This window comes from Notothenia coriiceps, unplaced genomic scaffold (assembly GCF_000735185.1).
Source record: "Notothenia coriiceps isolate Sejong01 unplaced genomic scaffold, NC01 NC01_scaffold00030448, whole genome shotgun sequence".
Taxonomy (NCBI): Eukaryota; Metazoa; Chordata; class Actinopteri; order Perciformes; family Nototheniidae; genus Notothenia; species Notothenia coriiceps.
In genome coordinates this window covers 147,805-160,317 of record NW_011363149.1, presented here as the reverse complement: position 1 = coordinate 160,317, position 12,513 = coordinate 147,805, and the positions used below count along the sequence as shown (strand labels likewise).

Below are 12,513 nucleotides of genomic sequence, written 5' to 3'. Positions count from 1 at the left end.
AACCTTGAATGGAGATAGAACTGTGAAGAGAGAGAGAGAGAGAGAGAGAGAGAGAGAGAGAGAGAGATATTGTTATTTATTTTGTCTTCATACAGAGTTCAATATGCAACATTTTTGTGTAACTTGTACATTTCCCCTCTGCGGCACTAATAAAGGTATTCTGATAACAAGCTCTGACATACAAACCCTTTAACTAAGAGTTCAAAAGATACAAAGTTCCACATCAGGTAACTGATGGTGCTGGGCTGGACACCTGCAGCATGTGTGTTAGTGTATTATTACTGTCTGAGAGGTCTAGACCGAATCAAAGTAGGCAGGCCGGCCAGAGCCGCAGAAAAACCCTCTCTTCCACAACACACACACACTTGACGGCCTGAGACCCGGACATGATTCATGGTTTTACATCCCAGCTGTAAAAACAGCACAACCACAGAGAGCCACTGGAATACACACACACAGACACAACGGAACACACACACACACACACTGTATGTATACATTTCCAACCATGAATGTTTCAGCACTGTTGGGATTAACTGTCTACCCTCGATGAGAGTAAATAGAAGACAAAGCGGATGCACCTCCAACCCAGCCAGCCGCCAGAAACCATCTCCTGGGTCGAGATAAAGACTGAGCAGAGTCAAAACAGGAACAAGTAGGTCCAAGGCCACTTACAGTCACTCCTAAAACTTCAAATACATTCAAACCCCCTTTCTCTTTATATCCACATACACGTACAGTGGTGAGATCAGCACAGGTCCCTCAGACATCCTGTGTTTCAGCACCACTCATACCCTCAACTTCCTGTCCTTTACACCCAGAGACAGAGGGCTTAGGAGGGGCCGGCCTCAGCCAAGGTCTACCCAGACCACACCTTAAAGCCTGTGTCTTATAATCAGCTAAGCTAACAATACCTACAGAAAGCCGCAGTGCCTCCCAGCAACCCCGTCCACTACGAGCCCCTGAAGGTGTGGACGTAAAGCTCCCTCACACTTCCTCTACGACACTATCATTGTTCTTCTCCTTGCGGAAGCAGAGGAAGCGATCCCTCCCATCCCTTACAGTTCTCTCCTCCCTGGCAGGGATGTTTAGACTTCAGGCTTCCTTCTCAGCGTTTCTCAGGTAACGGGCAAGGAGTACTGATAATGTCTGACGTCCTGCGGTCATGAATGCAACATCCGAACAGCCTCCACACAACATCCTAAACCTCTCAGTTTAAGCAAACGTTGGTGGAGGTTGGAGGAGAAGGGCTCAGCCAAAAGAAAGAGTTACAACCTACGTAATAAGGCCATATCTGACTGAAGGGTAAACCCAAACAACCTATTCATGAGCACATGACGTCATGTTAACCGATACAGACGGTACATGACCTTCTATAATCTGTCCCAGACAAAAATAGACCCCTTTGACCCTAGCTGTCCTCCCATAAATTAGTTTTGTGTGTCTCAAATAGTTAGATCTGAGAAAACAACAATAAAACACAACAACAAACGGGTCCCAGAAGATTCCCATGACAGATGGAGACAAGAGCGACACAAAGTCTGGTGGTTTCTAAAGGAATCCAGCTCATTCCAGTAAGATCTTCTCCCTCTGTCTTTCTCGCGCTGACTCAGTGTTCAATAAAAGACAACACACAACAAAGTGCGAAAGAATGAGTTTGAGGGCTTGTTTTACACGCCAACCCCCTTCCCATGCCGGTTCACACCAGGCTGTGAGACAAAAGCATAGCTGTGGTTCAGACCACTTCACAAACAAACATATTGGTTGTTTTTTTACAAACAACATGTTATCCGCCTCAGTGAAGGCACAAATAACCCACAGAATGATCCCAGCTATTTGTATCTGGATTGTTTGTGTTCACATTAGACAAAACAAAAGATAGCTCAGTAGGCCAATGAATGCACACATAGGCTTCTTCTCCTTGGTGTATCTGTACAGCGTGCCGTGCTGTCTGCGGCAGTTATCTGTGTGCCTTCTTAGAAATGTAAGCACAAAACCACATCAGTCACACTCGCAGCACTCAGACGCACTTGGCAGGAAAGGAAGTGCTTCAAAATCAAAGAGTGACAATTAGTAGATAACTGGGGGGCTGTGAGAGGGAGAATGAGGGTAGGTGATAGCCACAGTGTGGAAATGACACTTTCACCCGTTGAAAAAACAAGGGCCGATGGGGAGGGAAAGCATCACAGAAACAATAAAGCTTTTTTCTCTTTTTAATCTAGTGCAGAAATTCCAATTTATTTCTTATTTTTCCAATATCTGATTTAGATTGCTGTGTCATTTAAAGTATCAATTTGACATTTTGAGGAATACACACATTTGCATTCATTTAAATGTGCTATGTCATGTATTAATTGAACTTGCAGTCATTATTTGTCCTTATATTATATTTATTTGGCTTCAGATTTAGAATCATGTGTCTTTTTTAAGCACATCTCAACAGAGAGGGAGATTCTATAATTGAAAATGTGATGTCACATGACGTTCAGCTTGGAGTAAACAAAAAATGCAACATATTCCTTTTTCCACTAGGAATGCCTCAACTGTGGGCTTTGTTTCAGGATGGTTTAGTATTCCAAAACATCCACTACAAACCTAACATCCTCTCTTCTCTCTTTCTGTTGCACTGTTTGCACCAACCTCCTCTGGCTGTGGTCTTGAGCTTGCCACAGCTGGAACATTGGTCTCTGACTAGTGTGTCACTCTGTGGTCTGGAAGCATCACATGTCCATTCCCTCTCTGCTTTTCCACTTGCTTTTAATTCATTTTTCCCCCTGGTCCAGAGTGCAGCTGTAGGTTCACCAAGAGGCTGGGAAATACCCACAGCAAGCTCTTAGTCCATGACAATACACTACAACACATCAGAACTTCAACTCTCAGCCCACCGTGAGAACCAAGGACACCAAGGTTGAGTCAGCCAGACCCAAAACATTGAATATTTTCCCCTTAGTGGAAGAGGGGGAGGATGATTGGGGCACTATGAGATGGCAATTCTCTGTGTATGTGTAGAAATGCCTCTAGGGTGCTAAGCCCTGCCAAACACCCACAACAGGTGGAATGAGAGGGAGAGACTGAGGGAAATGGGAGAGGACAGGAAGTGCAAACGCAGCTGCTCTGAATAAAACAGGTGGAGTGCATCCATCCAACTCTCAGAGGAGAAAAAAAGGAGAATAAAACTCTTTATAAACCCAGTGAGGAGAAGTGGATAAGAACAATGCCTTGCTTTTTCTTCAGGCGTTAAATCCCTAAATCACTGCCCTGCCTTCTTTCCATAACTCCCTCCACAATCTGTAAACCACTGTTTATGCTGCTCTAAGCATGTGTGAGCTTGCAAGAATGGGATTGTGTTGTGATGCATGTGGAATAGATTTGAATAGTTACTTACAGCCAGGTAGAGCATGGTAAACATTGAAAATGAGGCATGTCCTGAGAAGAAGGATTTTCTGTTGAGAGAAAGATATCTTTAGTTCGTTTTTCCAATTCTAGGAGTATTTTTCAATACACAATTAATAATGTATTTTGTGTATGTATTTGGTGTTAACACAAACCTGGCCTCCTGTACATCGCTCTCGTCACCAGTGCAGTTATAGTTGGTGATGTATCCCATAGAACAATCGATGGTGGAGAAATCTGGTTTACAAACATCTAAGAAGTGTGGCCTCATACGGCCCACTGACACCTTGGCAATGTCTGTAAATGACTGGCTGACGGCACATCCAAAGAGAAACACGCCCATCTGCAAGACCGCACAATAATGTTAGACAAGATATCAATGTAGCTGTCTATAACTGATTCCGAGCTCAGCCTTGTTGGAAGGACATGTGAGATTGTCTGGTGTTTACAGCTCATAGTTTATAATCATTTCTGTAAAAATGTGTCCTTGATTTTAGACAGTGGTAGACATGAGCAATTTCAACAGTCAGTGTTGCTTTAACGGCAGCTATTGCTAACAAATTCCTGTAAAAAAAAAAAAAACTGGCTAATTAAGCTAATGTTAGCACCTCAAATTGTTTGGAAACTATCTGGCAGATGTTTTCATGCTTCAAGCTTAGCCCTTTTAACATTGTAAGGTTCAGTAAAAGGTGTTTATTAAAATAGATTTAAAAAGCACAATTCTTCATGGCTGACCTGCTTGTAGAGGGCTGCGACGTAGGGATTTCCGACAAAAGACTTGGTTCCCTCATGAAGTTGGTGAATCCTGAAGCATTCTCCAATAACAATCTAAAAGAAAGGATCGTTTTTAGATAAAAACAAACAGCACAGATCACAAACAAGAACAATTCTAGCTTTTTTAATGTCTGAATCTTATAGTTTTACAGTAGGTTTACATACTTATCACCATGCATTAAACTTGACAAAGTTGGAGTGTTTATTCAGCAGGAAAATCTAATTTCATTCCAGGGTGAAGTCACAGATTGAAGGGATGTGGAAAGGACAGACAGAGAGACAGAATGAGTGATTCACACAAACACAAACATGTAGAATGAGCATGGCCTGCTTTTCCCTCAGGCAGTTTTTATGTGATATGAAAGTATTAATGAGTGGTTATCAATGCTCAATGATATGCTTTTTATGTGGGATATGAAGGATAATGACACAGTGAAGGCAAAGGAAAAGGAAAACACAGGTTCTAGACTGGGTTAATATCTTGGCCCGGTTGACCTGACTTTGATAAAAAGAGGATTAATTTCAGGGCAATGGTCTGCTTTAAGGCTTAAGTTGAGTAGGCTAACCTGAATCTTATGGTATTCAAGCCAGAAGGTTTTAAGTAGTGTTGGGGCCCAAGGTAAGACCTCTTCTACACTGAGGGGGCTTACACCAAGCCAACCCCCGTAGGCACGTAGATGTCAATCATATCTGTACCACCTGGGGTATCTGACTGACGGACGGGCTGCTCTCCACCGCTAACCACATCTCCCTTTCCTTCCCCTTCCCACACAAGGCTCCAGTCTTCGGCCTACATTCTCTCACAATCTCTCAGGAAAATATTTACCTGCCTATCTCTAAGCCAGCTGACACTCAGTGTTCTTAATGCAAATAGCATTAAGACTTTTAATGTGTACACATCTGCAGGATCAGCCTTTTCCCAGGCACCCTACCAAGTTAATACAGATACATAATGTTTGCGTATTTACATCTATTGTTTGTGTGCTGTTAGGTTTGATAAACACACTTATCCTGCCTATTGGGTGGTCAGCTGGCAGGCTTAGAGCCAGAAGAAACAAACATAGTGGCGCATTAGTGTGTGTGTGTGTGTGTGTGTGTGTGTGTGTGTGTGTGTGTGTGTGTGTGTGTGTGTGTGTGTGTGTGCTATTGTCAATGGATTGTTTTTGATCTAAGCTTGAGATTAAAACTACAGGAGGGTGATACAGGACAGAGAAGTTTATTTGGGTTGTCGCCATTTGCATTCAAACCTCTCCGCCCCTTCTTCATCTCCCTGGCTTGGGTTATTGGTATGTGTCGAGTTTATCTTAGTGCAGACAGAGCCTGTCATAAATACTGCAGAACTTTCTGATCAGAGGAGAGGGCTCAATAGACGCCTGGAGGGTATATTTTGTTGGTCGATAGATATGCTTATTGATCTCTATCTCTAGCTATAGCTAACTCTGCTTTTCACAGTTGAAACGTGGCCTTTTAGACGTTGATATGTCTGACCAGTAGGACTGTTGGGATTTCCCTTGTAGCGAAGATAAACAAGAGACCCAACTGGAATCTGCTACCAATGTATGTATATGTGTGCATATCTGTGTGTGTGCCTGCATGAGTGGGCGTGCATGTGGTGAAGGAATGGTGTCGGCATGGCAGTAGACACCACTAATGAAACACAGCTGTGTGAGACACGCTAGCTTTGCCCACACGTGAACAAGTGAGGGAACTAACTAACACAGTCTCCTGGTTCCAATAAGCAGAACAGCTGAGGTGGTAAAGCGTGTGTGTGTGTGCCCACCAAGCTGATGGCGAGGAGATGGCGGCACAGCGACGTCTTAGTCTGGGAACTTATGAGGGGGCTGTGCCACAAAGAGGCTGGGGGCTGTAAAGATCATCTAGCCTGACCACGTGGCACTAATTGACGTACACATACCGCACCAAATGTCATTATAACATGTTTCCACTCACCCTGACACCCCCTCTAATTTGCTGGCACTAGACTAGAGCCATTCCCTCTTTAGAGCAGGAGTCAATGATGGCAATGAGGACTTCATGCTGTTTTCTAACTGGTGAGATGCCTCAGGCCATTAGTGAGGCACTGCGGGCATGAGAGAGAGCACTGACACATTCAGCCATGGTGATGTGCAGGGCAGAAAGGGCATGGTGTCACTGCGCAGGGATACGAGTCGGAGGTTTGAGAATGGACCAAAGGCTAGTAAAATCTCTTTGGTCATTGGCATGCATGTGTCAACCCAAACTTGGGGGGCCTCTCGCCACCACTGACTTGCTTAGAGAAGTCATTAAACAGACCATTACAAATGGTTTGGATGAGGCAAAGCTGATACGGAAGAATAAGTATGATGAAGAAAACGTAGGATGAAAGGGGTAGGACATATAGAGAACATTTAAAGCAAAAGACTGGAGTTTTTTGGGAAAATGTTGCATGATAGAAATCACTCAAACTTCTCAAATAAGGGGTTATGTTAGTGAGACTAATCTATTGGAGCAAGGTAACCAAGATTTGAAAAGAGGTGACTTTGGAGTACAAGCAGTAAACAAAGGGAGTTGTAAAGGTCGACTTACAGAGAAGATGGCAATAACAATGCCAACACCACAAAGCACGGCATCGCTAATGGTGTCTCCCTCTTTTCGGGGGAAGCGGATGGACTCGTCCGAACAGTAAAACCCGCGCTGGTACGGCTTTATGATGCTAGTCTCAATGATCAGGAAAGGCAGGCTAGCTACAAAAGACACATGAAAGAGGGGAGCAAAGAGAGAGAAGGACAGAAAGAGAGAGAGAGAGAGAGAGCATAAAAGCACCAGGTCAGTGACACAGACATAAACGGAGGAGAACAGGGGGGGCACAAGGAGCACACAGAACCGGGGGATCATGGGAAAGGCAAAAACGGGTGCTGCTTAAGGTTTTCATGTATGGTCACCTGAGAGTGATGAATTTGTAAAATCTGAAAACTGACACCATAAATGACAAGCTATGATTTGAGAGTATTTTTCTTCTCAACCATCACCATGAACCGTCAGCCATCCCCGTTTCTGCCTTCAATGTTCCCCAACACCGAGTGCTCTTTGTGTGTGGGACTTACGGACACCGAGGGCAGTGTCAACCCAACGACAGTGAGCACTGAGGAGGACACGGTGCTCTTCTTGTAGGAGTATCTCAGGCTGGAGTCACTGCAGTAGAAACCCCTCTGGTACGGGCGCACAGAGGTACGATGCAGGACCAGGCTGGGCAGCATAGCTACACATACACACATTAATGAACGGATGTATGAACCCACCCACACAACTAAAACATGGAATCATATGGCCTCATACAGATAACTCCACTTACCTGTAAGCTGAAAAGAAATCCCATTAAAACACACTTTAACAATCCTTCACAGGTGTCTGTATGCTAACATAATCAGGTTGTTTACTCAGCACACGCCCTCCTGCTACCTCTGTTGACAGTGTGACACACGGCTATAGAGAATTGAGGGTGATTCTTTAGCATTAGGAGACCCCTCCTGACAGGGCAAATACAGATTGACATTCAAGACTAGGGGTCCATTATTGGAGACAAATGAAACCTTCCAACATGGGTACTTGGTCAATACTACCAGAACTTTAGTGTTATAGATTGCAGGGAAAGAGAGTGCCATTCTAGTTAGAGTGTTGTTGTTGTTGATAGAAACAGCTTAGCATAGAGGCTGACAACAATATAGCTAGCCTGGTAATAAAATCCAGGTTTGGATGTATGAAAGAAGGAACATTTAAATGACCGTGGCTAACCTTTCAGTTGTTAAAGCAAGATGTTATTACCTTTGGAGTAAGCCAGGCTAGCTGTTTTACCCTGCTTCAAGTCTTGTGCTAAGCTAAGCTAACTGGAGTCGAGCAGTCGCCAAATTTTTTCCATAAAACTAGAGGGATATCAATCTCCTTTTTATTCCCCATAAAATAAATAAACATATTTCACAAAATGACAAACAACTACTTTAACAACAGACTTCATGAGGATCTGAAAGAGCATGTCAAATCACCTCAACAACAAATACACAACCTGAGAGCAGTGCCAGATGTTCAAGGAACTCTAAAATACAAATCTCCAAATTAAAGTACTACAGGCATGCAAACTCTGGCTGACACTTTCCTTTAAAATGTGTGAATACCAAGAAAAACATAACTAAGCCCACCCAACTCTGGAACATTTTTCGCACAAGAGCATGTTTGGTGTGTGTACGTCTGACTGTAGTAGCTCATAAATAGAGTGGGCTGAAGACATGGAGGCGTCCTGAAGACCCACACACAGACACACCAACATATACATTCATCTGCAGACTGCACAGAAACTACTCCCACATGTGGTTTGTGTGGTTAGCTCACATCACAGGGATTTGTTGACATTTGGGTCAAAGTCAGAACTCTACTCATGAATGTTTCTAATGCGGCTGAGAACCGCGGCTCTTGTCTCACTAGTGATGGGAGAAGGAGCTCATGTTACTGGTCTGTCCTGAACAACACAGCAATCATCGGTAACCATTCACACGAGACCTCAAAACACACTTTCTTATGCATGCTTGTGGAAACCCACTCGAGGCTCCCACAGGTGTGACATCTGCCCTCACTTGAAATAAGAAAGTGTGGTCTCAGGTGCCAATGAGTCCATGTCTACACCAATATGGCCAAATAGCCGTTTTTCTTCATTTTCTCCTTCTTTTTGCATATATGTGGTTTAATATATGTGGTGGTGGTTTTTGACCATAGGAAATTATCATTTTGAAAGCTGTCTCAAAAAAGTGATGCTTTTTTTCAGAGGGTTTGAGGTCAAGAATGAACTTTACAACTCAACTTTGAACACATACAAGGTGTCCTTGAACATAAGTGCCTTTAGATTTGTATGTAATTACAAAGTCTATATTTCCATGGACACTAAGGTTACTCCGACTGCTGATTCACACGATACATTTAAAGCTCCAGAACAAAGGCTTAATTGACTTTGAGGTGAGAACGTTTTGTCAACTGGTGATTTAAGAATCATCTTAGTAAAAACAACTTGAGAATTTAGCTAGAAGCTTCTTCTTTTCCATCTGTACAAAACAATACTTCCAAACAGCAGAGAGCCACTTAAAAAGCTTAAAGAGTTTTAAGCATTTTTCTATTGTTTTGAAGTTTCAGTGTAATAGAAACAGACTGTCTCTCTCTCCAGGGGTTGGCAGAGGGCAGCAGATGGGCCGGTCACAGAGGCAGACACCTGCACAAACATGGTGCCGTGCCAGGGCTGGACAGGCTGCTGGAGGGCCACACAGGGCCAGGCTCTAGTGGTGTCTGAGAACCACACAACAGGCAGGGTTAGCACTGGGTGAGCCTGTTCACACAGAATTACGTGGGCAACGGGTGTTTTTGCTTAATGCCCCTGTGAAATTGGGTACAGTCAACACCTTGAAAACCAAGGGAGCACCAATGCATTAAGTCCATGTAAAAAATGTGTTCTGTTGGGTAAACACACACTTTTTCTGAAATAGAAAAATGCTTTCTTCCACGTCAATCTCTCTTTCTCTCATTGCTCTGCTTTTCCAATTTGTACTCTTTTTCCTTCCCTCTCTTTCTCCGTCCCTCCACTCTGTCTAACTTGTGGAGGGGGGATTCACATGCTAATGAGGAGAAGTGAAAGGAGGTCATGGGCTTACAGACATGGGAAACACACACACATACACACACACAAAAACGTGTGCTTCAACCCTAAACCGATCGAAAAACAGCACCTCAACACTATCTATTGAGAGTGAAAGAAAGCCTCTCTGTCTGCAGCCCGCCCAGCCTTGAAATACCAAGCTGTTTTGTGCTGCCCCCCCCCCCATGCAATCTCCCTGAAAACATCCTGGTATGTGGGCATACCACATTTAGCACATGAACTTCTCAGCACAAAGTTACCCCAACTCTACAGACCCTCTGAGCCTAGTCTTCTGCAATCAGTGTTGAGAAGAAATATGACCTGTTTAATGGCAATAGGACAAAGAGCGGGTGACCTTCACAGGGTCTGCTGACCCAGAGAGAGACGAAAGGGAGTGTCAGAAAGACAGAGAGATAAAAAACAGAAAGGGGAGAAGAGAAAGAGGTGGGTTGGGCTCTTGGAAAGGGACTGTGATGTGTCAGTGAATTAAAAACAACTATTTTACAAGATAAGATAATTCAGTGATGCCTGAGAATCTCAAACACTCACTTAAGAGGGGAAAGCACCTGCACTTTTGACACAGAACCTAAATGAAATGTTTTATATCCATTGGATCCATCGTCTTCTAACTATTTTCACCAGTTGTTTTGATTGTTTTGTCTTGCTGGAGCGGTAGTGAGTTCTGAGCTTTTAGAGCCAACAAGCGTTATGAGCCATCAACGCCCTTAGCTGCTTTTGAAAGGCACAAACAGGCATCTGAGAATAATTTTGATGCAAAAAATAAATCAATTTAGAGAAGGAGAGAGGGGGGAGCAATAGAAAGTATGGAGAATGCAACAGGCGAAAAAAAACACACGTCCTAAGTGGGTGGCTTGGCGAGTTTGAGGAAAAGTTCTATTTGTCTTATCAGATCCTGTCATGCATTTCTCTCTTTCAGTCTACGAGGGGAACCGTTGCAGACCACTAAACACTACTTACCACAGATCAGAGAGAGAGAGAGAGAGAGAGAGAGAGAGAGGTATTTATTTGGCTGATGCAGAGGTCATGCCGGTGCTTTATGTGCATGTGCGTGTACTGTACTTATTTTCCATCCGTAAATCCACTCACAACTTCACGTTCCACTGCCTGCTAGAAGTTATGGAACAAAAATAATGTTTATAGGTTTGCTGTGCATATGTATTTACGTTCGACTGTATGTAGCTTGGTATGTATGTATGTATGCATGTACTGTGTGTGTGTGTGTGTGTGTGTGTGTGTGTGTGTGTGTGTGTGTGTGTGTGTGTGTGTGCACACCAGTTGTTTGTGTGACAGATTATCCAGCAAGCACTCGTTTGATTGGCTTAGGAGTTAAATTTGGTATCGCAAGTTAGTTAATAGAATAGCAGGGCTAACACCATGATGTCTGAGTTTTACACTTAACGCAGAAAAACTGGAAATTGATGTGGTTCTTTGTCAGCTTTCTATTTCGTAAGAATTTGCTTTTTTTTAGTGCATCTTAACAAAGTTACTTGATATCCGTTTCTTTGTCCTGTGTGGTTAAGGATAAGCAATCTATTATTTCCCCTCATCTTAATACCAACTGTACTTCAGAGAAGGACACAATGGTTATTCTTAAGGCAGCTTAACTTCTTTGACGTTCAAAAGGTTAATTCCCTTTGACATTGCACTAATTATTCCATAGAGCTACACCTGCGTATCTGCTGAGACTGTATAGTGGCAAGCTTCTCCCATGACTCTCTCTCCTCTCTGGCTCTCTATTGACATTTTAATGGGCTTCATGGCTCTCGGGGACAGAATTAGAAAGATATCTTGATTATGGTGAGTGAGCTGGAGTGTCAGCAGTCAGAGTGAGAGGTGAATGGGAGGCGGAGCGATGTAGAGGAAGGGGTATTGTAGCCTGCTCTAATGGAGGATTTCCTCCTCCTGTCTCTCAAGCCCCTCATGTGACCCGTCCTAAAGAAGTGGGTCCAAGAATTCCGAGGAAGGTTAGAGAGGGCGGAGGCTGCGGGGGACTTGTCTGCACAGACCGGCAAGTCCATCAATCCGACTTTTTCTTTTCTTCTATGATTTTTCTCACTGCTCTACAACAATTCAGCCGTAAGAAAATGAATGGCTCAGCTCCGCCCAGAGTATATTCATGTTTTTTTTTACATTGCTTATTCTTTAGTATCAAGTACTAAGAAGACATAGGATAAAGTTAGGATTTTGCCTAATAACATTTGATACTGTTAACTCCTACAAAAATATATATTATAAACTGCGAAGACAATCTTTTCAGTGATCTATTTTGAAAAACCTGCTAAATGACTGATTATTGTTTTGAATTTTATATATTTTGGTTTGGGATTGTTTAGAAAAAAAACTATTTTAAGACACCCCCATTGGGCTCTGAATGATTGTTAGGGGCATTACTTACTTTTTCTGACATCAGTTGCAGTTCTTAACTTGATGAACTACTTAAATATAAACAAGAAACATTTCTTACCTTCTTTATCCCTTTATCTTAACAATTTATCTTAAGGAACCAATATTTCTACTACGAAACAAGATGTGTTTGTGTGTTGTTATGACAGAGAAACCTGATTTATGTGTACAGATCAATTACCTTCACAGGTGTATTTCACCCCAATCCCCGTCTCTGGAGAAATCTTTTGACATTCACTCAGTTGAAGCTCCACAGGTACACACACCCTGCA

The 12,513-nt window shown here is 43.1% G+C and overlaps 1 protein-coding gene across 2 annotated transcripts in view; it reads right to left on the bottom strand.

Moving 5' to 3' along the window:
- plpp3 (phospholipid phosphatase 3) overlaps positions 1-12,513 on the bottom strand; it is a 28,540-nt gene that overhangs the window by 7,692 nt on the left and 8,335 nt on the right. Inside the window, exons 2-5 of one of the 2 annotated variants that reach the window (XM_010787464.1) lie at positions 7,251-7,405; positions 4,129-4,221; positions 3,549-3,736; positions 3,386-3,443 (exon numbers count right to left, since the gene is read on the bottom strand). In XM_010787464.1, the coding sequence (XP_010785766.1) occupies positions 3,386-3,443; positions 3,549-3,736; positions 4,129-4,221; positions 7,251-7,405 (494 nt within the window). Of the gene's footprint in view, positions 1-3,385; positions 3,444-3,548; positions 3,737-4,128; positions 4,222-6,732; positions 6,891-7,250; positions 7,406-12,513 lie in introns of both variants that reach the window. The other variant, XM_010787463.1, reaches the window with a different exon arrangement.